Source organism: Oncorhynchus nerka, linkage group LG25 (assembly GCF_034236695.1).
Source record: "Oncorhynchus nerka isolate Pitt River linkage group LG25, Oner_Uvic_2.0, whole genome shotgun sequence".
Taxonomy (NCBI): Eukaryota; Metazoa; Chordata; class Actinopteri; order Salmoniformes; family Salmonidae; genus Oncorhynchus; species Oncorhynchus nerka.
In genome coordinates, this window is record NC_088420.1 from 37,996,087 (window position 1) to 38,023,728 (window position 27,642).

The 27,642-nt window shown below is 48.3% G+C and overlaps 1 protein-coding gene across 7 annotated transcripts; it reads right to left on the reverse strand.

Moving 5' to 3' along the window:
* Positions 1 to 522: 522 nt before the first annotated feature.
* On the reverse strand, positions 523 to 27,632 carry LOC115109481 (serine/threonine-protein phosphatase 6 regulatory subunit 2-like). Of its 7 annotated transcripts, none has more exons than XM_029634406.2 (26): positions 27,036 to 27,631; positions 26,650 to 26,719; positions 26,152 to 26,287; positions 25,935 to 26,033; positions 25,334 to 25,520; positions 20,400 to 20,537; positions 20,237 to 20,302; positions 20,040 to 20,152; positions 19,829 to 19,942; positions 11,247 to 11,367; positions 10,887 to 11,075; positions 10,578 to 10,802; positions 10,417 to 10,481; positions 10,149 to 10,264; positions 9,963 to 10,048; positions 9,813 to 9,890; positions 9,600 to 9,697; positions 9,456 to 9,510; positions 9,192 to 9,316; positions 8,153 to 8,334; positions 7,595 to 7,952; positions 7,409 to 7,494; positions 7,105 to 7,327; positions 6,812 to 6,835; positions 3,277 to 3,393; positions 523 to 3,202 (listed from the first exon to the last, which is right to left on the reverse strand). In XM_029634406.2, exons 3-26 carry the CDS (start codon positions 26,277 to 26,279, stop codon positions 3,169 to 3,171), a joined length of 3,027 nt encoding a protein of 1,008 aa, XP_029490266.2. In that variant the 5' UTR covers positions 26,280 to 26,287; positions 26,650 to 26,719; positions 27,036 to 27,631; the 3' UTR covers positions 523 to 3,168. The 7 variants fall into 7 exon arrangements, with proteins under 7 accessions (XP_029490266.2, XP_029490265.2, XP_029490270.2 ...); XM_029634405.2 differs by having other exon boundaries at positions 26,650 to 26,761; XM_029634411.2 differs by lacking the exon at positions 523 to 3,202 and adding an exon at positions 4,854 to 4,885 and having other exon boundaries at positions 3,295 to 3,393; positions 26,650 to 26,761; positions 27,036 to 27,632.
* Positions 27,633 to 27,642: the final 10 nt, after the last annotated feature.

The window sequence follows — 27,642 nt, forward strand, 5'->3', positions numbered from 1 at the left end:
TCACTAAGACCAGTCGCACACAACAGAGCAGAACAAAGCTGAGTGTGAGAAACAGAGAGGAGTAACAGAAAGAGAGACAGGCTATGTCTGTTTTAGACAGTGTGTAGTTGTGAGACGGTGTGTGTTTAGCCTCAAAGTCTCATCAGGAACGAAGATTTGAGAGTAGCAGTGTCTGTACCGTGTGTCACATATTACAGAGAGAGACTGAGGGACAAGGGAGACCTATCAGAAAGAATACAGGAGTTTGTTTTTTGTGAATGACTGTGTGGAAGTAGTTAGGTTATATTTACCCTTTCTAACCTAAATAATAGCTCTCCCTCCAACCAGTAACTACAAAGTAGGTGTTTATGTAACAAGAGAGGGGGGGGGTTATTGTAGATGGTTTGTGTGTGTGTGTGTGTGTGACTGCAAATTGAACCCAACCCCTCTACTCACCTGACCTAAAGGTAAACATACTGTATTTGTGTTGGCTGCTGTGTGTGTCATTTCAGCACATGACTCAATGACATTGAGAGCCCAGTGTTGATGGTTGAGATATTTATTAGTTTGATATCTGACTTTACAGGCTAGGTTTGACAACAGTAACACACACAATTACATATACAGAAAATGAACCGCCAGCATCAGAACCCTTTATAAAAGGCCTCTGACTACAGAGAGCACGCACACATATGGGTCAGATGCAGTGTGTGGTGTGGTATGGGTCAGATGCAGTGTGTGGTGTGGTATGGGTCAGATGCAGTGTGTGGTGTGGTATGGGTCAGATGCAGTGTGTGGTGTTGTATGGGTCAGATGCAGTGTGTGGTGTGGTATGGGTCAGATGCAGTGTGGTATGGGTCAGGTGCAGTGTGTGGTGTGGTATGGGTCATGTGCAGTGTGTGGTGTGGTATGGATCATGTGCAGTGTGTGGTGTGGTATGGGTCATGTGCAGTGTGTGGTGTTGTATGGGTCAGATGCAGTGTGTGGTGTTGTATGGGTCAGGTGCAGTGTGTGTTGTGGTATGGGACAGGTGCAGTGTGTGGTGTGGTATGGGTCAGGTGCAGTGTGTGGTGTGGGTCAGATGCAGTGTGTGGTGTGGGTCAGATGCAGTGTGTGGTGTGGGTCAGATGCAGTGTGTGGTGTGGGTCAGATGCAGTGTGTGGTGTGGTATGGGTCAGATGCAGTGTGTGGTGTTGTATGGGTCAGATGCAGTGTGTGGTGTTGTATGGGTCAGATGCAGTGTGTGGTGTTGTATGGGTCAGGTGCAGTGTGGTATGGGTCAGGTGCAGTGTGTGGTGTGGGTCAGATGCAGTGTGTGGTGTGGTGTTGTATGAGTCAGATGCAGTGCGTGGTGTGGTATGGGTCAGATGCAGTGTGTGGTGTGGGTCAGATGCAGTGTGTAGTATGGGTCAGATGCAGTGTGTGGTGTGGGTCAGATGCAGTGTGTGGTGTGGGTCAGATGCAGTGTGTGGTGTGGTATGGGTCGATCCAGTGTGTAGTGTGGTGTGGGTCAGATGCAGTGTGTGGTGTGGTATGGGTCAGATGCAGTGTGTAGTGTTGGGGTGAAGGTATGACGTAACTCTGTACACAACTCGTTAGCTTTATCAGGGTGGATCCCTCTCCCTATCCCAAATCTAGCCAATTTCATTAGTCTCTAGCCCACTTTGGCATCACAATAGGTGGATCAAATCGTCATATCACATACAAATATTATTAAGATTTTGTAATAACTCACTGATTCCTTTAAGTCAAACCTCCTCCTCAGCTGTGAGTAAAATACCTTGATGGTTCTAACCACCATCACAAAGTGCTTTAAACATAAAACCACACAACAGAAACTAACTTCACTAAGTCATACCTGAATGACATGCTCTAAATGAGAGAAGGGAGAGAGACCGCTTTAGATACTGATAAGATGATATAGCATGAGGAATTGGATATGGACATTTCCAATACATTAAACACATACATACATGTACCCACACACACACCCAGGAGGAAGCATGTAGCAGGGTATCAGGGTCTGATGCTGGGGTAAAAACCATAACACAGATGTCATTATTGCCTCATTTCACCATTATAAACACACACACACACACACACACACATACACACACACACGCAGCAACCTGCTAAACATCCGCTTTCCGATACATCTGAATTGATACCAAAAATAGATACGTGTTTATATATATATATATACTGTTTACATTATAATACGTTTACATTTTACCACAACCTAATAAAAGGTTCAACGGTCACAATATTACATTTACACAGCTCTGTGGAGGGGTGATATGGAAGGGTGTGAGTGCTTGTCTACGCAAACTCTGTGTTTGTGTGTATACACTCATACAGTGGAGTGTGTATGCCTCAAGCTTTGTGTGTGTGTGAATAATCACACTGTATGTGTGTGTACTCATGCTGTGTGTGACGTCACACAGGTGTGCTTTCATCACATCCACAGAACTGCTCTTTTAACCTGAGAATATATATTCCAAATCTCCCACACAAAGAGAAAGAACAGACAGAATCAATATTTTCACTACCTGTTATAGTCCACACAGAGAGGGAGAACAGACGGAATAGTCCACACAGAGAGGAAGAACAGACGGAATAGTCCACACAGAGAGGAAGAAAGATAGTGGAGAATTTTCATAATCAGGCTGGATTTTCTATGCTGAAATTATTGAGTAAAAAAAAAACTAGGAACACACTTTGTCTTTGAAGATCTTACAGTCAGTACTGACTACTCATTCCCCTCCTCAGACTACTCTGCACTGATGATGTGACTACAGCGGGAATGGAGCGTCTTTTCTACTTAAAGTGTAAAAAAAAAAAAACTGGCTGAGCCAAGAACTAACAACAAGACTACATAAAGCTGGATCTCTCACACACACACACACACACCACACGTCGCAGTGTGGTGATAGGTGTCTAGGAGAGACTACAGCAGTAGGGCAGGGACAAACATCACATGAATCTGTTTATAAACTGTTGTGTTTAGGAGCTGTTGTTTGGCTTCCGGAATGGCTTTTCTCTTCTGCTTTTTGACTCTCTCAGCCACCGTAGATGTCCTAGACACAGACCTATGACAGGGCAGCACTGCTCACGATACACGACGTTGCATGGCATGGAGTGTTGTTGGAAAGTGGAGTGTGTGTGTGTGTGTGTCGTGGTACCGTAGTACTAGGCAGGTCCGTTTGCCAAGGATGGTGTGTCTCTGTGGGGAGAGTGGAGGGGGTGGTGTCAGCGAAGAAGCAGGTACACAAGACAGAGACACAGATACACACTTACTTTGTGACGGTGGCAGGCCGAATTTTGAGGGGAGCAGCGGTGGCATTGAGAGGGTCTCCTCCACCCATCACCCTCTCTTTCTCCTTCATCTTCTCTTTCTCTCTCATGTCAGCCTCACTGTAAGAGTAGAAAGACATAGGTAAGAACATATTGGCAGTGTCTCAAATCACACCCTCTTCACACCAGAACTCTACAGTGCATTCTGAAAGTATTGTTACGATACAGCCTTATTCTAAATTTGTTTCAATTGTTTTATCCCCTCAATCTACACACAATATCCTATTATGACAGAGGAAAAACGTATTTAAAAAATAAAAAATAAAAAACATTTTTGCAAATTTATAAAAATCTTGGGTATAACGCTACAAGCTTGGCACACCTGTATTTGGGGAGTTTCTCCCATTCTCTGCAGATCCTCTCAAGCTCTGTCAGGTTGGAAGGGGAGCGTCGCTGCACAGCTATTTTCAGGTCTCTCCAGAGATGTTCGATCGGGTTCAAGTCCGGACTCTGGCTGGGCCACTCAAAGACATTCAGAGACTTGTCCCGAAGCCCCTACTGCATTGTCTTGGCTGTGTGCTTAGTGTCGTTGTCCTGTTGGAAGGCGAACCGTCACCCCAGTCTGAGTTGCTGAAAGCTCTGGAGCAGGTTTTCATCAAGGATCTCTCTGTACTTTGCTCCGTTCATCTTTGCCTCCCATCTTTGTCTCACAGTCTTTGCAGCTGAAAAAATAATCTTGTTTCTCATGGTCTGAGAGTCTTTAGGTGCCTTTTAGCAAACACAAGCAGGTTGTCATGTGCCTTTTACTGAGGTGTGGCTTCCGTCTGGCCACTCTACCATAAAGGCCTGAATGGTGGAGTGCTGCAGAGATGGTTGTCCTTCTGGAAGGTTCTCCCATCTCCACAGAGGAACTCCGGAGCTCTGTCAGAGTGACCATCGGGTTCTTGGTCACCTCCCTTCTCCCCCGATTGCTCAGTTTGGCTGGGCACCCAGCTCTAGGAAGAGTCTTGTTGGTTCCAATCTTCTTCCATTTAAGAATGATGGAGACCACTGTGTACTTGGGGACCTTCAATGCTGCAGAAATATTTTGGTACACTTTCCCAGATCTGTGCCTCAACACAATCCTGTATCTGAGCTCTACGGACAATTCCTTCGACTTCATGGCTTGGTTTTTGCTCTGACATGCACTGTCAACTGTGGGACCTTATATAGACAGAAATCATGTCCAATCAATTGAATTTACCATAGTTGGATTCCAGTTCAAGTTGTAGAAACATCAAGGATGATCAAAGGAAACAGGATGCACCGGAGCTCAATTTCGAGTCTCATAGCAAAGGTCTGAATATTAATGTAAATAAGGTATTTCTAAAAACCTGTATTCGCCTTGTCATTACGGGGTATTGTGTGTAGATGGATTAAATAAACAATTTCTTCATCCATTTTAGAATAAGGCTGTAATGTAACAAAATGTGGAAAGTGAAGGGGTCTGAATACTTTCCGAATGCACTGTATGTTGCAGCCCTATGTGGTTCTGACCAAAAGTAGTGCACTCTAGGATTTTCGAGCGCTTTTGGATTTACCTCTAGTAGACCCATCAGAACTCAGCATAGACCTAGAGTAGAGAGGCATAGTCATAGGATCAAAGAGGACTATAGGGATGCCCAGCCAAAGGTCAGAGGTAAAAACATACAGTTAGTTTTCATGCAGCTGAACACAAAGCTCAATGCCTTGGTTTGACGTTATCAACAGCAGAACTGCAGTCCATTCACTGCTAATAGGGTGGCAGGTAGCCTAGCGATTTGAGCGTTGGGCCAGTAACCGAAATGTCACTGGCTCAAATACATGAGCCAACAAGGTGAAAATCTGTTAATGTTCCCTGAACTTCTTTGGGACAGGGGGGCAATATTGAGTAGCTTGGATAAAAAGGTGCCCAGAGTAAACTGCCTGCTACTCTGTCCTAAAAGCTAGAATATGCATATAATTAGTAGATTTTGATAGGAAAACACTCTGAAGTTTCTAAAACTGTTTGAATGACATCTGTGAGTATAACAGAACTCATGTGGCAGGCAAAAACCTGAGAAAAAAATCCAACCAGGAAGTGGGAAATCTGAGGTTTGTAGTGTTTCAACTCTTTGCATATCCAAGATACAGTGGAAATGGGGTCATGTTACACTTCCTAAGGCTTCCAATAGATGTTAACAGTCTATAGAACCTTGTTTGATGCTTCTATGATAAAGGGGGGGTGGGTGAAATGAGAGGGGATTGAGTCAGAGGTCACGAGCTGGTCACGCGCATTCACATGAGAGGTAGCTTACATTTCATAGCATTTCTGAAGACAAAGGAATTCTCCGGTTGGAATATTATTGAAGATTTATGATAAAAACATCCTAAAGATTGATTCTATACTTAGTTTAACATGTTTCTACTGACTGTAATATGACTTTTCGTCTGAACTTTCGCATGGACCTGCCAGCACGTCGTCAGTTTGGATTGTGTACTAAACGAGCGAACAAAAGGAGGTGTTTGGACATAAATTATGGACTTTATGGAACAAATAAAAAATGTATTGTGAAACTGGGATTCCTGGGAGTGCATTCTGATGAAGATCATCAAAGGTAAGTGAATATTTATAATTCTATTTCTGATTTCTGTTGACTCCACAACATGACGGATATCTCTTTGGGTTGATTGGGCTCTGAGCGCTGTACTCAGATTATTGTATGGTGTGCTTTTTCGGTAAAGCTTTTTTGAAACGTTTATCTAAATTTCCATGCATAACACATGTATTTTCATCAACATTTATAATGAGTATTTCTGTAAATTGAAGTGGCTCTCTGCAAAATCACCGGATGTTTTGGAAGCAAAACATTAATGAACGTAACGCGCCAATGTAAACTGAGATTTTTGGATACAAATATGAACTTTATTGAACAAAACATACATGTATTGTGTAACATGAAGTCCTATGAGTGTCATCTGATGAAGATCATCAAAGGTTAGTGATTAATTTTTATCTCTATTTATGCTTTTTGTGACTCCTCTCTTTGGCTGGTGTTTTTCTGTGGCTATGTACTGACCTAACATAATCGTTTGGTGTGCTTTCTTAAATCCTTTTTGAAATCTGACACGTTGGCTGGATTCACAACAAGTGTAGCGTTAATTTGGTGTATTGCATGTGTGATTTCATGAAAGTTAAATTTTTAATCAGAATTTATTTGAATTTGGCGCTCAGCATTTTCACTGGATGTTGGACGCTAGCGTCCCTCATATCCCAGAGAGGTTAATTAAGCAAGGCATTTGCTCCAGGGACGCGGTACTACTATGCCTGACACTTTAAAACAATACATTTCACTGTACCTATCTGGTATATGAGACAATAAAAACTAAAATAAAGTATTTTTTGTTAGCAGATGTCATCTGTGGCTATGTTTCCATTGGGTTTTGCTCTGCAAAGTGTTATACACTCTGTAACACTCCCATGGCAATACAACTCCACAGGCAACACACTCAATGGCTAGAGACCTCATACACTACATACCCTCTGACTGCAGGATGGAACACTCTGAGGAGGAGAGGAAATTCAGAAGTGGAGGAGAGAAGATGGAAGGGAATGTGGGAGTGGAGGGAAGAGAAGAGGAGTGGAAGAGGGCAAGACAAGAAATTAGGAGAAGATGAGTAAGAGGAGGAGGGACAGATTTGGAAAGTGAGAGGGAGGGAAGGAGAGAGGAAAAGAGAGAAGGTAAGATGAGAGGAGTGGTGTGGACACTGGACAGTAAGGCAGGGAGAGGAATATACTGCACGACTGAGAAGAGAATGTGTATGTGTGTGTACCTGGTGAAGACAGCTCTCTCGTTGTTGGCGTCCATCCTAAGTCTGATGGTCTCCTGTCCGGCGGTTGTAACAACGGTCTCTGTAGTGACCATTTCCTTGGATACCGTCTCCATAGTAACAGATTCAGTCTTGTCCTCTTCATCACTTTCTGAGCCTCCTGATGAAGAGCTGTCTGATGCTACCAGGGGAGCCTTCCTCGCCACACACACACTCCACACACAAGCTGCAGAGAAAACACACACACTTTGCAAATTGAACACACACGGTTACACACGCCATGCAGGGAGAACACACAAAGACTTACAGTTCTTGTCTTGGCTGGGTTTTGTTTTGTCTGACCCACAGATCTCGGAGTCTACTGGAGAAGTGCACCTCGGACCTGTCTCTGAACTGAATACACACACACACACACACACACACACACGAATATAAACCTATACATGAGCAGCAGAATGTTCATAAAGACAGACTGAAATGTGGCTACACTCACCAGCAGAAGGGCTGAAAGTCAGTGAACTTGGCCCAGCCCTTCTCTGCAGTTATGGGTTGGGGGGCGGGGCTGCCCCATGCATCCACGCCCACTTCTGACTTGGGGGCAGGGCTGTCCCATGAGTCGACGCCCACTTCGGACTTGGGGGTGGGGCTACCCCATGGGTCTACGCCCACTCCTGATTTAGAGGCGGGGCTACCCCACGGGTCTAAGCTCACTCCAGGTGTGGGGGCAGGGCTACCCCATAGGTCTACGCCCACTCCAGACTTGGGGGTGGGGTTAGCCCATGGATCCATGCCCACTCCAGGAGAGGGGGCCTTAGAGTTCACCTCCCCGAAACTAGCCGCCCAGCCAGGGCCTGAGGAATAAATACAACTCAGAGCTGAGGACCAGACACACAAACAAAACAAGAAGAACCAGAAATATACGCATCGACTACCACAGCAACACACAACCAAAGAAAATGATAAACACATACAACCACAAAAACACCCCATGAACAAAAACACATTATATACCCACACACAAGCAGACCTGTGTTCAAATAGTCATCCTTACTCTGTGCAGTCTCAGTCTGGCTGATGTTCTCAGTCTGGCTGATGTTCTTGCTGTGTTCTGTCTGACCTGTGACCTCAATAGGCACCTCCCACTCCTCCGTTTCAGAACCTGTTGAGCTACCAGCAGTATCGCTCACCCCATCACTCTGAGCCGCTCCAACAGACGTCCGTGACCCCCCAAACCTGAGAGAGCAAGACAGAGAGCATTGTATGTGTACCTAGTCCTGGTGTGTCGTATTCTGGTCCAGGACCAGGTGTGTCGTATTCTGGTCCTGGACCAGGTGTGTCGTATTCTGGTCCTGGACCAGGTGTGTCGTATTCTGGTCCTGGACCAGGTGTGTCGTATTCTGGTCCTGGACCAGGTGTGTCGTATTCTGGTCCTGGACCAGGTGTGTCGTATTCTGGTCCTGGACCAGGTGTGTGTATTCTGGTCCTGGACCAGGTGTGTATATTCTGGTCCTAGACCAGGTGTGTCGTATTCTGGTCCTAGACCAGGTGTGTCGTATTCTGGTCCTAGACCAGGTGTGTCGTATTCTGGTCCTGGACCAGGTGTGTCGTATTCTGGTCCTGGACCAGGTGTGTCGTATTCTGGTCCTGGACCAGGTGTGTCGTATTCTGGTCCTAGACCAGGTGTGTCGTATTCTGGTCCTGGACCAGGTGTGTCGTATTCTGGTCCTGGACCAGGTGTGTCGTATTCTGGTCCTGGACCAGGTGTGTCGTATTCTGGTCCTAGACCAGGTGTGTCGTATTCTGGTCCTAGACCAGGTGTGTCGTATTCTGGTCCTGGACCAGGTGTGTCGTATTCTGGTCCTGGTGTGTCGTATTCTAGTCCTGGACCTGGTGTGTCGTATTCTAGTCCTGGACCTGGTGTGTCGTATTCTAGTCCTGGACCTGGTGTGTCGTATTCTAGTCCTGGACCTGGTGTGTCGTATTCTAGTCCTGGAACTGGTGTGTCGTATTCTAGTCCTGGTGTGTCGTATTCTGGTCCTGGTGTGTCATATTGTTAATCTAAGTGTGTGAATGTGTGTGTGTTTGTATACCTGGTCCTAGACTTAGTGTGTGTAGTATAGTTGATCTCTCTCTCCTCCCAGATATCTTCCTCTTCGTTGTCATCAAACGACTGGATCTTCTCCTTGGTGCAGGCCTCAAATGCTGCAGTCTTAGCCTGCACATGCATGCACACACACCACAACGTATGCGTATAGATCCCTGCATAACTGTACCTGTTGACCAGTCTAGTAATGACTCAGACAGTGGATTTCAAATGGATGCTCTTAGGAGAGAGGCTATGGACTGTCACTCACAGTGTCCTCTGTGTCCACGTTGAAGTTAATCTCTGCGATCCGGTCAAAGGTGGCACTGCCGCACACAACATACGCACAATCACAATCAAGTCAGAACCACTTAGAGGACTTACTTGATGCTGTGTGTGTGTGTGTGTGTCTTACTTGATGTTGTCGCCGTGTTCTGAGAACTCGTCGTCATTGAAGCCAAACTGATCCACAAAGTTAGCAGTGATCTGCTGGATCTGGTAGTCTGAGAATGTCTGAAAGACAGCACACACAGAAAACAGAACTGGATTATGGTAACTACCATGACAGAGTAGGAGCAGTAGATGACTATCTGGAAATACATGTAAATGCATGTGTGTGTGTGTGTACTTGTTGCAGTGACAGCTCTTTGGGGAAGGGACTCTGTCGATCATCGTCTTCACTGGAGGAGCGCAGGTTGTGAGACACCTGGAACACACAAGGCCAGGGGTTTTACATGTATGAATGTGTGTGTGTGTGTGTGTGTGTGTGTATTAATACCAGGTCTACAGTGTTCTTCCTGTTGATCTCTGTCAGGGCCTGGTCTACAAAGGTCTCCCAGCGCCCCTTGCAATCCACAAGCAGCTCTGCAACACACAGTCACAGTAGAGACAGCTTCACACACAGACAGTTATTCTACAATTGGTTTGTTATGTCCGTAACCCTAAGTAACCCACACAGCCCTACCTGTAATAAGGCTGCTGATCTGGCTGTGTACTGGTCCTTTCTCCATGCTACAGACTACAGTGTTGGCGATCCTAGTCAGGTGACCCATGTAGCCTCTCCTCATGCCCCCCTCCGCCCTGAGAACACACACGTTCGTGCCAATATGTAACACACACAATTATATTTATGAACGTTAACACACTATACTAGTGATACACCAATCACAGATGACAAAACAGGTTCAAAAACAGCTGATTTGCTATCTGTTTAACAGTTTAAAATATCTTACTGCATCTTATCATTCTCCTCCCAGGCCTCCAATATCCTCAGAACCAGACGACAGTCCTGAAACAACTGAAGATGGGGGGGGGGAGTTACTGAGACACACAGGCAGGCAGAGACAGAGACAGACAGACAGACAGACAGACAGACAGACAGACAGACACGTACATGGGTCACCAGTGGGTTGTGTGTGGAGATGTCGGGAGGAACAGAGGGCAGTGGGAGTGTAGGGCCAGGCGAGGCCTGCTTCTCCTGGGGCTCCTGCTGAAGCCTGGGATTTTCCTGGGTAACCAGGGGTCTCTGCTCCTGGGCAGAGTGGCTGAGGATGGCTGCCACACACAGCTCCACTTGGAAGTGCAGGAAGTTGTTCCAGGTGTACTTAAAGAACAGGTCCTGCAACACACAACAAAAACAGCTTAACGGATAAAAGAGGTAAAGGTGTATACAAACCAGGACATGGTGTGTGTGTGTACTGACCAGTAGAATGTTTATGGTGTTGAGTCTGCAGAGCTCCAGTGTGACAGTGTTATAAATGGTGTTGTTACAACAAATGTAATAACTGGTGTTAGTGGTCTGTAGCAGAGAGGCCATCAGTCTGGCCACATGGAGACGACAGTTACCCAGTGGCACCTCCAACACACCTAGACTGGTAAGCATGGGGGTCACCTACAAACACACACACACATCAATGAGTTTTATGATGTGTTGAATAGTTGACATTACAACTCTGAAACTATACATGGCATAACAGTGCAAGACTGTATGGGGTGACTAAGTCAGAGAATACAGGATGTGTGTCTGTTGAAGGTGTGTGTTTGCGTGCGTGTGCAAGTTTACCCTGGGCGGATCCAGCAGTAGTTGGTGGTAGTGTGTGAGGTGGGGTTGGATGGCCTGCAGGATGCTACTGTTGACACACCTCTCATGTCCCTGAACACACACATCCAACATACCCTCCACCCTGGAACACATACACAGGTAAGGTAGGTATCTTTAGATAAGCATCTAGATCAGTCACAACTTTTCCATTTACACCCCCTACCCATGGGCAGTAGCTACTGAGAAATGTCTTCCTGTCATAAGAGGAAATGTGTGCGTGCAGTGAAACCAAAAAGAGGCTGTGACCTCATTCCTATACATCCCAACTAATAGAGAGCAATATTAATTTACTATTCTTGAAGGCAATAACGGAGGCTAACTCCACCATGGCTCGTTGGCCAAAGCCTATTGGGAAATGAATGGGTTTTTTGGATAAACTCTGAAAATAAGCTATGTGGTAAACACAGGCTTAAAAGGGTAGGAAGCATGAGTTTTTGCTCACCAATGTAACAACACGGTGTGGTCAAAGACTTAGTAACTTAGTTATAGGTAACCAGATCGTGACTACAAGTACAAACATGGTGTAATGACCTGACTAGATCATAAATGAACAATTGTCCAGACAGAGGCTTGAGTTTGCGAATTGACGGTTTATTGAACCAACTTTACACAGGCTACTGTTTGGGCCGTAGCACACGCCAAATAGATGACAGATAACCCATAAGCCAATCGTGACCTTCTCTTGTGAAGCCCAGACGTAAGAGAGAGAGAACAAAGGCTGAACCTGGTCTTAACTTCCAATGCCCAACCCCCCTCCACGCCACTCCGCCAACCACCAGGATGCCCGGCATCAGAACATTCCAGGCATTCCCGTGATTGGCAGATAGCAGGTTGATTGACATGTCGGACCCCGCGAACACCGGGTACTGGTCAGTACAACACAACCACCTCCTAGCCTAGCACATAACACACAGCTGTCTGTGCGGGTCGCTACACAGCCCCCCACCACAAAGTCCCTCGTCCCCGAGGGAACAAACAAAGTCTCTGAAGCGACCCGGAGGTCTCCTTTGCCTGCGTGGCCGTGATGGTCGCAGAGTGCCCCTCTGGGAACCAGGGGATGAAGGCAGGGATATGGGGGACAAGGAAGCGGGAACGGGTAATACAGTCCGTGGTTCTGGGGAACCACGCGGTGACACAGGGGGAGACAGGGGGAGTGGGCTGTCTGGAGCCTTGTCTGCGGCACCTGAGGGTGGGTGCCTGGAGAATGTCATTGCCAGAGAGGGAATTGTGGGGGTTCCTGGGGTTTGGGGAGAAGAGGCCCCTCTGTATGGGGCTAACCTGTCCCGGTGCAGTGCCACCTTTCTCCCCCTGGGAGGAAGCTGCACCCGGTACACAACCTCCCTACCCTCTCCAGGACACTGCAGGGTCCCACCCAGTGACTGTCCAACTTGGGGCATCTGCCTTTTTTTCCTTAGGGGCTGTAGACCCAGACCAGCTCCCCAGCCACAAAGTGCCTTCCCCGGGTGTGCACGTCATAGTTCCTTTTCTGCCTCACACCTGCATTCACCAGCTGCTCTCTGGCGAAGGTGTGGGCTGTCTCAGGCGGTCCTGGAGTCTCCGGGCATACTCCGGCCCCGGAGGAACATGAGGGCTATCCAGGGGCCGACCAAACGCCATCTCCGCAGGGGTGCGGATCTCTCTCCCCAGCATGAGGAGGGCAGGCGTGCAGGAGGTGGAGTCTTGGACAGCGGAGCGGCATGCCATGAGGACCATAGGCAGGTGCTTGTCCCAGTCACGCTGGTGTTTGGAAGAGACGATGGCCAGCTGCTGTCCAAGCGTTTTGTTGAAGCGCTCCACAAGGCCATCACTTTGAGGATGGAGAGGAGTAGTGCGGGTCTTGTGCATACCCAGCCTCTCACACATGGTGGCGAACACACGGGACTCAAAGTTTCTGCCTTGGTCGCTGTGGATGGACTCTGCAGCTCCAAACCTGCTGAACATCCCCGCTGTCAGGGCGTCGACGATGGTCTCTGCCTCCTGGTCAGGCAGAGCATAGGCCTCGGGCCATTTTGTGAAATAGTCCATGGCCGTGAGCACCCAGCGGTTTCCACTGTCTGTGGTGGGGAACGGCCCAACTACATCCACTCCCACCCTCTCCATGGGAGCCCCCACTGGGAACTGTTGGAGCTGAGCATGAGAGCGGCCTGGGGGGCCCTTTCTCGCTGTGCAGTTGTCACAGCGGCGACAAAAGTCCTCCACATCCCTCTTGTGCTGCCCCCAGTAGAAGCCCTGACGGAGACGGCGCAGTGTTTTTGTGACCCCAAAGTGTCCAGTCCCCACCCCCATGAGTACTCTGGAGCACAGCCTCCCGCAATGCTTTTGGGACCACCACCTGCCACCTCTCCTCTCCCGTAGCTGACTCCTTCCATGCCCGCTGTAGCACGCCATCAGCCAGCCGCAGTCTCTCAAACTTCGACCACAACCCTTTGGTCGCGAGTGAGAGCGCTGTCACCTCTTCCCATGGTGGCCTCACCTGCGCCTCTACCCACTGTAGCACTGGCTGTAGGTCTGTGTCCCGTCCCTGCTGCTGCCGCCATTCAGCCACGTCGACAGTCTGCAGCTCACAGCAGACAGGCCCGCTCGCCCGACACACTGTGGCACAGACACCCTCCTCTGCCCGCAGCTCTCTCTCCCGTCCCTCTCTCCGTTCACAGTGGCGGCAGCCGTCTGCAGTACAGGGCCGACGGGACATGGCGTCGGCGTTGGAGTGGCGTGCCCCTGCCCTGTGCACCACCGTGAAGTCATACGGCTGAAGCTCCTCCAACCAGCGTGCCACCTGCCCCTCTGGCTCTCTGAAAGACATGAGCCACTGGAGAGCAGAGTGGTCAGTCCTTACAGTAAAGGGCAGACCACCCAGGTAGTACTTGAAGTGTTTGACGGAAGCCACAACAGCCAAGAGCTCCCGCCGGGTGACACAGTAGCGGCGCTCATGTTTGTCAAATGTTTTGCTGAAGTACGCCACCACTCTCTCCCCCTCTGGCCCCACCTGGGCCAGCACCCCACCCATGCCCACATTGCTCGCGTCTGTGTCCAGGATAAAGGGCAAGGTGAGGTCAGGGGGCGAGCACGGGGCCTCGATCAGTGCACGTTTGAGGGTGTTGAACGCCTCCTCACACTCCACTGTCCAAGTGAAAGCCTCGTCCTTCGGCAGCAGGCGGTTCAGTGGAGCAGCAATGCTTGAGAAGCCCCGTACAAACCTCCTGTAGTACGAGGCCAGGCCCAGGAAGCTCTTCAGCTGACGCTGGTCGGTGGGGGTGGGCCAGTCTCTGACAGCCCCTACCTTGTCCTCCATGGTACTGATCCCCTCCTTCCCCACTCGGTGGCCCAAGAAGGACACCTCTCTCCTCATGAAGTGGCACTTCTCGGGGTGGAGCTTCAGACCTGCGGCAGCCACCCTCTCCAGCACACGCCGTAGCGCCCCAGGGCTGACTGGAAGGAGCTGCCATGGGCCAGGATGTCATCGAGGTATACCAGACACTGCTGTCGGGGATGCCATCCAGCACCCTGTCCATCAAACGCTCAAAAGTAGCTGGAGCGTTGCACAGGCCAAAGCACAGGACCTTGAACTGACAGTGTCCTCTGTTAGTGGAGAACGCAGTTTTGGCTCTGGCCTCTGGGGAGAGGGGCACCTGCCAGTAGCCGCTGCGGAGGTCTAGTGAGGAGAACCAGGAGGACCCCTAACCAGGTCCAGCGACTCATCGATACGTGGTATGGGGTATGAGTCCTTCCTGGTTACCTCATTCAGCCGCCTGTAGTCCGCACAGAACCTCAGCTTGCCCCCCTTCTTCGGAACCATGACGACTGGCGCCACCCAGGGGCTGTCTGAGGGCTCAATGAAGTCTGCCCGCTGCATCTCCAACACAGCCTTGTCTGCCGCCTCCTGGCGTGCCAGCGGGATACGGCGGGGACGCATCTTGATGGGTCGAGCATCACCTGTGTCGATCTCATGCTGCACCAGATGGGTCTGACCCACCTCTTCCTCACTCAACGCAAAGCTGTCTCTGAATTCAAACAGCAACTGCCACAACCGTCCCTGCTGCTCGGGGTCAAGACCAACACAGTTCCTCCCCCATATCTCCCTCACTGCAGACAGTGTCCTCTCCTCTCCCATCTGGGGTAGCTGGGCTGGGGGTGCGGCCCGGGCTCACAGAGGGCTGTGTCATGGAGGTAGCTGGGGGAATGTAACACACCGCCGTAGGTGACAGGGGACTGGGGAAAAGTCACACACAGCTGTGGGGGGGAGGGCGCAGCCATGAGTCTCTGCTGCTTTAACTGTTGGAGTAAAGGGTTTGTTGGGTTGAGTGAATGTGACATTAGGGGGGGCCATGGTGACTTCCGTCCCTCCCTGGAAGCTCAGTGTGCCCCTATTTAGGTCTAACTGGCAGCCTGTGCTCCTAAGAAAGTCCAACCCCAGGATACAAGGGTCCTGCACAGCCGCCACCCACACAGGATGACGCACAGTCCTGCCCCCTACTGTCAGAGTCATTATTCCCTTCCCTTTCATGGGTGCCAGCTCACCTGTGACTGTGCGGAGCTGCACAGTTGTAGGCTCACACTGAGTCCAACCTGGCACAATATCTGGCCTCACCAGGGTTACTGTGGACCCAGTGTCCACCAGGGCGGAGCAGGGCACCCCCTCCACAGTGACAGGGACATGACAAAAGTCCCCAACACAGGTCCGGCCCACCACAACAACAGGCTCCATCCGCTTGCCCTCGTCTGCTTCTGGGGGAAGTGGAGCCTTGCTTCCCGTCTGTGCCGGTGGGCTCCTCCTGAAGATGATGGTGGTTGGGATAGAAAGCCAGGGGTCCGCACTACCCGGTTTATGCGGACCCCGAGCCGTTTCCCTGAGCTCTGGGGGACATGGGGCAATCTCGGCGCAGATGGCCTGGCTGGCCACAACCCCAGCAGACCCTGGGACCAGGGCTTGTGTTTCGTGCCGCCTGTAGCGACACAGCCCGAATGAGTTCTGTCATTTCGGCCACCCAAGCAGGCTTTTCCGGCTCCGGGCTGCTCTGCCCCCCAGCTCGCACAGAGGGTGTGTCTCCCTGCACCCCCACCAAAGCCCCAGCTGAAGCCCCAGCCCACACCAGCTCCCTCTCCAAAGCCATCTCCAAGGCTGTCTGCAATGACTCAGGATGAGCCAGCTGGGTCTGTATGCGCAGCTCCGTAGGGGAGAGCGCCTGTATGAACTGGTCCCGTGCTAGCTCGCTCTGCACGGAGGGGGGCATGTGAGCATATGCCCGCCGAGAGAGGCTCTCAATGTCATTAGCTAGCACCCGTAGAGGCTCTCCAGGCTGCCTGCGTCTATTCCTCAGTTCGGAGCGCAGTAGCCCGGGCTGTACACACTGTCCATAGCGCCTCCTCAGTGCTCCCACTAGAGCACCATAATCATGCCTGTCCTCGGGGCTAATCAATATCAAACAGGCCAGAGCTTCATCCGTGAGGCATAAAGCCAACTGCAGTGCCCTTTCTTCATCCGACCACCCCTAAAATGAGCTAACAGTTCAAACTGAGCATGAAAAGCTTCCCAATCCGCCTTACCGGAATACTTCGGGGTCTTAACAGATACGGACGCAGCCGGGAACTGGGCGCCGCCATGTTTGTTTACATCCTGTGCCCCAGATTCCTCGTCACCCCGCGTCGACTTCGCCACTTCGGTCCCCCCACCAGAATCCGCGCGAAATACACTCGACGAAGCACTCATGCCCGCTTCAGCGGCCATCACTCTAACGTCCTCCCTCAAGCGGCCTCTGCGCTCCGACGCCCTGGCGATCTCCTCAGACAGAACCCCGACGTCCATTCACACGCACCTCCTTGGCCATAATCGTCCCCTACCTCCACCTTCACTTTCGGATTCCCTCGAAGCATTTTCAATCCCCGTTCTCACCTACGGTAGCTAGCCACATAAGTCAGCTAGCTAGCTGGCTAACTTGTATCAACGTTTTACTTCTGACACCAATGTAATGACCTGACTAGATCATAAATGAACAATTGTCCAGACAGAGGCTTGAGTTTGCGAATTGACGGTTTATTGAACCAACTTTACACAGGCTACTGTTTGGGCCGTAGCACACGCCAAATAGATGACAGATAACCCACAAGCCAATCGTGACCTTCTCTTGTGAAGCCCAGACGTAAGAGAGAGAGAACAAAGGCTGAACCTGGTCTTAACTTCCAATGCCCAACCCCCCTCCACGCCACTCCGCCAACCACCAGGATGCCCGGCATCAGAACATTCCAGGCATTCCCGTGATTGGCAGATAGCAGGTTGATTGACATGTCGGACCCCGCGAACACCGGGTACTGGTCAGTACAACACAACCACCTCCTAGCCTAGCACATAACACACAGCTGTCTGTGCGGGTCGCTACAATGGTTTTGTTTTTGGGTCATTACATATTTAATACATTATTTCCGGATATCTTCTAAACAACCCACAATGCACTATTTCTCAATATCACATGGAACATCTACTCTGTGCTGTCTAGTTCGTATGCTAGCTCGGCAGCTTGCTCAAGCTGGCTAACGTTAGCCACTAGCTATGCTAGCATGTAATTACATTCCAGACCAAGTGTTGGCGGGGGTGAGCTACAATCCACTGATCAAGAGGAGGTGTGATGTACAAATGGGGCACCTGCGGCATCTCCATGCTCTTTACGAACTTTGTGGCTGTTATCTAGCGGGAACCCATTAGCATGGCAGGCTCTGGTGCCTTCTTGCCGTAGGCTCAAAACAAAATAGAAAAATCATACCTGCTTGCTCTAATTGTGTAGTACCCGTTCTTTAATCTGTTCTCCTGTTTGTTTTGTCAACTTTTCAGCATGTTCTCTGTGAAGTAGGTTGAGAGTTTTGTAACTTTTCCCACCTTGGCTTCGTGCTATCACGCTAGTTAACTGACTCCTAGAATCTATCTATTTTATATTTTTCTCAGTATATAGCTATTGGATTTCCCTGACTCTCCCTCGGCCCAGCGAAACGCCCGCCTACCACTCGCTTTGGTAGCCAACTCAGCTTGCACTCTTAAAAGTTTTACCATCGGATGGGCCCAACACTTCAATCTGTAGGTCTCTGCTCGCTCTTTGCTTTTAATCTGTGGTTATGTTTAAGTTGTGTTAGTTGTGGTTGGCTATGCTAGTTGGCTAAATAGCTAACATTAGCTGGCTGGCTAGCTTGCTCGCTAAGATAACTGCATATAGCTAACATTCTTTGAAAACTGGTTAGATGGCTTTATGCATTTCCAAAACTTAAATTTACTTTAATGTAGCTGTACGCTAGGTATTGATAACAACAGGCTGACTATTGCAGTGCTAATGTAACGATAGCAGGCTGGTAGGGCTAAAGTTAGCAGGCTAGTTGGCTAGCAAGTTGATTGGTAACAATTCATTATTTAAATATTTGCTTGTAAATTACATTCAATCCAGTAGTCATGAGTGCAAATTCTTTGGTTTAATTTGAAGTTATACATTTGAAGTTATTTCTGTTGGAGTTTACATTATAGGGAATAGGCTGGCTTGCCGGGTCCTCCATAACAGGCTGACTACACCACTCGAGTTGCGTGCGCGAGCGGTGCAAAAATAAATGTAGAAATCTATATTATTCAATTACTGCACCCACACTGCTCGCGCTCGTCAACGAGCGTCTGCGTTACCAAGGGCTAAAATAGAAGTCAGTTCTATTTGTGACACAGATTGCGCTGCTAGTCCTGCCTCTCCCATTGGTTTATAGAAGCAGGTACCCACGTGCCATCTCCTCATTGGTTATACCCACGTGGGTGACTGAAAGACGAACGAGGTCAGTGGCGGTAATGCACCTAATATATGAAAGTTTCCAATCGCAATATAATGTCAAGAGAAGAAAAAGCCCAGAAGGAGGAGAGATGACAAGAACCGATTTGGTTGACTGTTTTATGTGTGGATTAATTGTCGATGTAGAGGACTTGTGCATTTCAGGTAAAATACCAACTCAATGTTTATATTCCAGGACAAATAAGGCAGCAACAGCAAGCTAGCTAAATAGGAGAAATTAGCTAGCAAGTGCAAGCTAGCTAGCTAAATTACCATATATGTTTAATGCTTTTCGACCTGTCCCCAAATTAATGTAATTGGTTCAGTTTGTTTTGATATTTTAACCTGCGTGTCGTGATCGCGTTTGGTGTGGGGGGACAAAATACATTTATGCACGATGGCGTACGAGCGCAGCCGATTTGGGTTCCGTGTAATACATCACATCCCCAGAAAACATTTTCCGTCATGACTTCGGCAATCTTCGGAATTATTCATTTTGAAGCATTTATATAATCAAAACAAGTACGTAAAGGCTTCATAATTCATTAACTGACTGATATTATCTCATAGAACAAAACGTATAAGATTTCCTAAGCCTGGATTAACTCAGACCTTACTTTCTGCATATATCCCAAAACACCATTAATTTCCCCCATAGGAATGAACCAGAAACAGAAGTAGAAGATGCTAACTCATTTCCCTTTTTTAGTACTGCAAGCTCTAGGCTTTTTAAGTATGCAAGAATAGAACACCCACCCTGGCCTCCTGATTTCCAGTAAGGTTAGAAGGATTTGAGTTCCACAGATGATACAGCTCTCTGTCCTCTCTCCCACAAACATGTTGTCCAGCAGCTGACCCAGACACTCCTGCCTGGAGCACACAGGAGCACACAGGGCATAGGATATTACAGGTGTGTGTGTGTGTGTGTGTGTGTGTGTGTGTGTGTGTGTGTGTGTGTGAGACTTACGACTCCAGCACGGCAAGCAGAGGGTCAGCCTCAGTGTTCTCTTGGAGCTGATTGGCCTGGTCTCTGCTGAGACGGATGATGTCACACACAGTCTGGGATGCATTTGACTGTTTCTGAAACACACACACACGGCTGTCGTTACCCCTCTGTCAGCACTCTAGTCATCAGTAGAGTGGGTGTGTGTGTGTCGGCCTTACCTCCTCATCTTTCCCAGGGTGGATGAGCTCTATAAGCCTCTGGGCCAGCTGCTCTTCATTTAACCACTGCAGAGGGAACACAAACGCACACTATTACATACTTTACCACACACTGAGGGTGTGTGGATGTGTGTGTGTGTGTGTGTGTGTGTGTGTGTCGTACGTTGAGTGTGTCCTGTCTGAGAGGAGCAGGCTCTACACAGCTGATGAGGCGTAGCAGGAGGTCCATCATGGCTGATGTGTTGATGTGATTCAGGACCAGACCCAGGAAACCCTCCTTTCCCCGCAGAAAGGAGATCACCTACAGAGACCACAACACAACCACCTGTCAACCAGATCATCTAAAGACCAAAATAAATAATCATACAACAATGTAGGCCACAACAACATCATACAACAAAATTATTACCACCAATATTATCTACCCAAGTAGGGCCCTATAAAAATCATTCAGTTGAGTTTTTCCCAGGTTTCCATTTTTCACTCTCAAAATAAACCTTTTTATAGAAAAACAACCAAATTGGATGTTCTAAGTCCATAATAATGCTTAAAACACATTGTAGGACAATAGTTCCCAAAATCATATAACCTGTATGACTAGGCTACATATACAGTACCAGTCAAAAGTTTGGACACGATTACTCATTCAAGGGTTTTTCTTTATTTTTACATTGTAGAATAATAGTGAAGACAAAACTATGAAATAACACAAATGGAATCATGTAGTAACCAGAAAAGTATTAAACAAATCAAAATATATTTTCAGATAGCCACCCTTGCTTTGATGACAACTTTGCCAAGAGTGTGCAAAGCCGTCATCAAGGCAAAGGGTGGCTACTTTGAAGAATCTCAAATATAAAATATAATTTGATATGTTTAACACTTTTTTGGTTACTACATGATTCCATTTGTGTTTTTTCATAGTTTTGATGTCTTCACTATTAATCTACAATGTAGAAAACAATACAAATAAAGAAAAACACTGGAATGAGTCAGTGTGTCCAAACTTTTGACTGGTACTATATAGATATAAAAAATGTTAATCAATGAATGAATGTTCTAAATTGAGCAGCTGCTGAAAAATGAGCTCCTGTATATATTGAGATTAAAATGTTTTTTTAGAGTGAAGTACATCGAAAAAATCAAGAGAAAACTGCCAGACTCAATAGAAGACAAAACAAGGAACAAACCAAAAAGACAGGCTTTTGAAGAAGTAACTATTTTTCATAAAATTGTACAGTTATCTTAGATAGCTGAATTGCTAGCTGAATTGTTTACTTGTTGCTAAGCAGTTGCTAGGGACTCTCCTGGAAGAAGCTAGCTAGCTTACAAATAATAACAACAAAAAATATCTAGTTAACAGAAGAAAGGAAGACAAAATAAGGACAGAAGAAAAAGGAAAAGAAAAGGACAACAAAGTGAAACCTCTAAAGAAACAAGAGACCATAATACAAGAAACAGCACTATAGAGAGATAGAACAACAACAACGCAGCCACTGCCAGCTAGCCTACTTCAGCAGTACTGTATCATTTGAATTATTTTAGTCAATAAGATTCCTGCTACGTAAGCTTAACTTTCTGAACATTCGAGACGTGTAGTCCACTTGTCATTCCAATCTCCTTTGCATTAGCGTAGCCTCTTCTGTAGCCTGTCAACTATGTGTCTGTCTATCCCTGTTCTCTCCTCTCTGCACAGACCATACAAACGCTCCACATGCCACTCTAATCTGGTGGTCCCAGCGCACGACCCACGTGGAGTTCCAGGTCTCCGGTAGCCTCTGGAACTGCCGATCTGCGGCCAACAAGGCAGAGTTCATCTCAGCCTATGCCTCCTCCAGTCCTCGACTTCTTGGCACTGACGGAAACATGGATCACCACAGATAACACTGCTACTCCTACTGCTCTCTCTTCGTCCGCCCACGTGTTCTCGCACACCCCGAGAGCTTCTGGTCAGCGGGGTGGTGGCACCGGGATCCTCATCTCTCCCAAGTGGTCATTCTCTCTTTCTCCCCTTACCCATCTGTCTATCGCCTCCTTTGAATTCCATGCTGTCACAGTTACCAGCCCTTTCAAGCTTAACATCCTTATCATTTATCGCCCTCCAGGTTCCCTCGGAGAGTTCATCAATGAGCTTGATGTCTTGATAAGCTCCTTTCCTGAGGACGGCTCACCTCTCACAACTTTAACCTCCCCACGTCTACCTTTGACTCATTCCTCTCTGCCTCCTTCTTTCCACTCCTCTCCTCTTTTGACCTCACCCTCTCACCTTCCCCTCTACTCACAAGGCAGGCAATACGCTCGACCTCATCTTTACTAGATGCTGTTCTTCCACTAACCTCACTGCAACTCCCCTCCAAACCACTACCTTGTATCCTTTTCCCTCTTGCTCTCATCCAACACTTCCCACACTGCCCCTACTCGGATGGTATCGCGCCGTCCCAATCTTCGCTCTCTCTCCCCCGCTACTCTCTCCTCTTCCATCCTATCATCTCTTCCCTCTGCTCAAACCTTCTCCAACCTATCTCCTGATTCTGCCTCCTCAACCCTCCTCTCCTCCCTTTCTGCATCCCTTGATTCTCTATGTCCCCTATCCTCCAGGCCGGCTCGGTCCTCCCCTCCTGCTCCGTGGCTCGACGAATCATTGCGAGCTCACAGAACAGGGCTCCGGGCAGCCGAGCGGAAATGGAGGAAAACTCGCCTCCCTGCGGACCTGGCATCCTTTCACTCCCTCCTCTCTACATTTTCCTCTTCTGTCTCTGCTGCTAAAGCCACTTTCTACCACTCTAAATTCCAAGCATCTGCCTCTAACCCTAGGAAGCTCTTTGCCACCTTCTCCTCCCTCCTGAATCCTCCTCCCCCTCCTCCCTCTCTGCAGATGACTTCGTCAACCAATTTGAAAAGAAGGTCGACGACATCCGATCCTCGTTTGCTAAGTCAAACGACACCGCTGGTTCTGCTCACACTGCCCTACCCTGTGCTCTGACCTCTTTTCCCCTCTCTCTCCAGATGAAATCTCGCGTCTTGTGACGGCCGGCCGCCCAACAACCTGCCCGCTTGACCCTATTCCCTCCTCTCTTCTCCAGACCATTTCCGGAGACCTTCTCCCTTACCTCACCTCGCTCATCAACTCATCCCTGACCGCTGGCTACGTCCCTTCTGTCTTCAAGAGAGCGAGAGTTGCACCCCTTCTGAAAAAACCTACACTCGATCCCTCCGATGTCAACAACTACAGACCAGTATCCCTTCTTTCTTTTCTCTCCAAAACTCTCGAACGTGCCGTCCTTGGCCAGCTCTCCCGCTATCTCTCTCAGAATGATCTTCTTGATCCAAATCAGTCAGGTTTCAATACTAGTCATTCAACTGAGACTGCTCTTCTCTGTATCACGGAGGCCCTCCGCACTGCTAAAGCTAACTCTCTCTCTCTGCTCTCATCCTTCTAGACCTATCGGCTGCCTTCGATACTGTGAACCATCAGATCCTCCTCTCCACCCTCTCCGAGTTGGGCATCTTTGATTGCGTCCTACCTGACAGGTCGCTCCTACCAGGTGGCGTGGCGAGAATCTGTCTCCTCACCACGCGCTCTCACCACTGGCGTCCCCAGGGCTCTGTTCTAGGCCCTCTCCTATTCTCGCTATACACCAAGTCACTTGGCTCTGTCATAACCTCACATGGTCTCTCCTATCATTGCTATGCAGACGACACACAATTAATCTTCTCCTTTCCCCCTTCTGATGACCAGGTGGCGAATCGCATCTCTGCATGTCTGGCAGACATATCAGTGTGGATGACGGATCACCACCTCAAGCTGAACCTCGGCAAGACGGAGCTGCTCTTCCTCCCGGGAAGGACTGCCCGTTCCATGATCTCGCCATCACGGTTGACAACTCCATTGTGTCCTCCTCCCAGAGCGCTAAGAACCTTGGCGTGATCCTGGACAACACCCTGTCGTTCTCAACTAACATCAAGGCGGTGGCCCGTTCTTGTAGGTTCATGCTCTACAACATCCGCAGAGTACGACCCTGCCTCACACAGGAAGCAGCGCAGGTCCTAATCCAGGCACTTGTCATCTCCCGTCTGGATTACTGCAACTCGCTGTTGGCTGGGCTCCCTGCCTGTGCCATTAAACCCCTACAACTCATCCAGAACGCCGCAGCCCATCTGGTGTTCAACCTTCCCAAGTTCTCTCACGTCACCCCGCTCCTCCGCTCTCTCCACTGGCTTCCAGTTGAAGCTCGCATCCGCTACAAGACCATGGTGCTTGCCTACGGAGCTGTGAGGGGAACGGCACCTCAGTACCTCCAGGCTCTGATCAGGCCCTACACCCAAACAAGGGCACTGCGTTCATCCACCTCTGGCCTGCTCGCCTCCCTACCACTGAGGAAGTACAGTTCCCGCGCAGCCCAGTCAAAACTGTTCGCTGCTCTGGCCCCCCAATGGTGGAACAAACTCCCTCACGACGCCAGGACAGCGGAGTCAATCACCACCTTCCGGAGACACCTGAAACCCCACCTCTTTCAGGAATAGGATAAAGTAATCCTTCTCACCCCCTTAAAAGATTTAGATGCACTATTGTAAAGTGGCTGTTCCACTGGATGTCTTAAGGTGAACGCACCAATTTGTAAGTCGCTCTGGATAAGAGCGTCTGCTAAATGACTTAAATGTAAATGTAAATGAATAAGCATTATTTCGCAATATGATTTTTTCTTCTCCCAGGCAATTGGACGGTACCAATTCTATTTATCGGCTTATCAAATACATTCTTTTAATTATTTTTATGGCCAGCGGAAGTCCTGGTGCGTGCACACACACATGCCGTTTCAGAAAGTTGCAGGAAAATACGAATAACTGATGCATTTTCTAATTAGATCAATACATTTAGTTGATTTCCTACTAAGTGCAATACATTTTGAATATTGTTGAATTCTGTTTTAATGTCTGGATTCCATGCGCATTTTCCACAACACAGATTTTTTAGGGCTCTACACTAAAGAGAGGAAACCTTCCTTCTTCTGCAGAAAAGGAATCACCGCCACAATGAAACTACAACACAACCAGAATAAAATGATCAACTGTGTGAGAGAGTTGTTGTTACTGTACCTGTTCGGTCTTGCGTGTGATGAGGTTTCCGATGGTCTTGCTGAAGAAGGACGCAAGAAGGGGGTTGAGGGGAGGGGGCTGCTCCAGGAAAGAGTACAGGGTATCCAGCAGGAGCTTCTCTCCACCCAGCTTATCATTTATCACCCCCACATCACTCGTCAGCAGCTCACACGCTATGTTAGGGTGCCTGGAACACACACACACTCAGCAAAGTATCCCACTGACTGACTGACTGACTGATAGACAGTGTGTGTGTGTCTCTCTACTCCTCTTGGCCTCAAGTTTCCTGAGCAAAAATAAATAGATAATTAATTGTTGGACATAAAAGACTAAAAACACCAGGAAATCAGCTCCAAGTGATTTAATTTTGGAAATCAGTTCTCAAGTATTCCCACGCATAATAGAGAGATGTGATCATTTACAAAAGTAAGCAAGGTTTGAAATGATTATGTTTAAGTCAAATATTATCTCTGTTTGGGCTTCTTGCGGGCAATTTGCCATCTATAAATTATTTGTAATTATGTTCCGGCCCCCCAACCACCCGCTTGAGAAACAATTCGGCCTGCGGCTGAATCTAGTTGATGATCCCAAATCCACTCACTTAAAACGTCTTGTTTCTTCCAGGCCAGCAGGGGGCTCTGTGGTGATGAGGTGCAGCAGCTCCTGCATGCAGGTGTCCTGGGACAGGAAGACAAGCAGCCTTGGGCCCAGAGAGGAGTGAAGAGACATTCATTAGCATGACACCATTTCCTATTTGAAATGCTCAAACTAATGCTAATAAACAGTTTCTATGACAGATGTTAATGCTGAAGGATAACCTGTGGTTCTGGGCCTTGCACTCCTGTAGTACGTCCTCCTCCTCCATGAGCTCAGTGAGTGTGACATCATCCTTCTCCAGCAGGGCCTCCAGCTGGGACGACATGTGCAGGTCAAACTTCCAGAACATGGCTGCAGCTGCAAGGAGAAAGAGTGAATAGAAAGTCATCCTCACAAACTGTGTATCAAAGGTTTTGCAACTTTACATTTCCTGCTTGGTCTGGAGTGTGAGGAGGTTCGTTCCCCACGGTCTTACTCAAGAAGGATGCGAGGAGAGGACTTGAAGGGGGGGGGGGGGGGTTACCAAAGTAATGTGTGTCCTTGGTCAGACCTCTTCAGTCATTTGTCTCAAAGACCCAGGAAGGAATGGTCATCTGCATGGACGATTACACAGCCAGATACACCCCCCCCTCAATTTACAGAGGAAGCACATTAAACCTATAGTGAAACAGATATAGGTTAGATTGCACCTTTAAGTGAGAATGTGTGTGAGTGTTTACCTAATTAATGTGTGTCCTTGGTCAGACCTCTTCAGTCATTTGTCTCATAGACCCAGGAAGGAATGGTCATCTGCATGGACGATTACACACTCACACCATTGGCGCACACACACTGATAAACCGTATGCAAACCGAAAAGGTGATAGAAATGGAGAAAGAATCAGTGGGTTCCAGCACATACACACATCTCTGACTCTCCTAATCTTTAAGATTAGGACGCTGTGCTGCGTAGCAAGGTGGCTAGCTAGCTGCCAATGACTGTCAAATATGTCTGACCATATTAGCTAGTAGGATGTTGTTAGCTAGATAGCTAATTAGACTGCGTATATAGCTAGCCAGGCTGATTATTGCAATCTTGCCATGGCACAACTACGACAAGCACCTACCTTGTCATTTAGCTCCAGGGCGTCTGTGTCAGTCTGCTAAAGTAGCTGGTTGAGCAGTTTGTTTATATTCCAAGCCAGTCAACTGGAGCTGCACGCCCCATCAACCAAATCTGTCAGTAATCTGGCGAGTGTTTCTTTGACAGCTCACCAGAATCTGCCTGACCCTTCCACCCGTGTATAGTACAATCAATCCCAGCGCCAGTAAATTAATTGTCGCTTTTACCCTCAAGATTGCAGCAAGACAGACAAGGATGCTGTCATATTTTTTAATCAAAATGGCGGACACTGTTACGGGAACGCGCAAAATTAAAAGGTAGCTACGGGCACTTGTGGTTTATCGTTGCGGTAAAGAGTAGAGATTGTCCTGAATATTACAATTCCCCAAAATATGGGTGGCACCATTAAACCATAGCTTTCGCAATGCTATATGTATGCCCCCGCCCTAACAGATTATTGGCAATAGGAGATTAGTAAAAATGATAACTGGGTCACACAGTCAGGAGGGTACTTCCAAAAGTGACAAGCAGACGTTATCCAAAGCTGTAACTGTTAGCCTAGAGATCATGCTATACAGATACATATGTATGTCCTCGTCATATCTGCTATC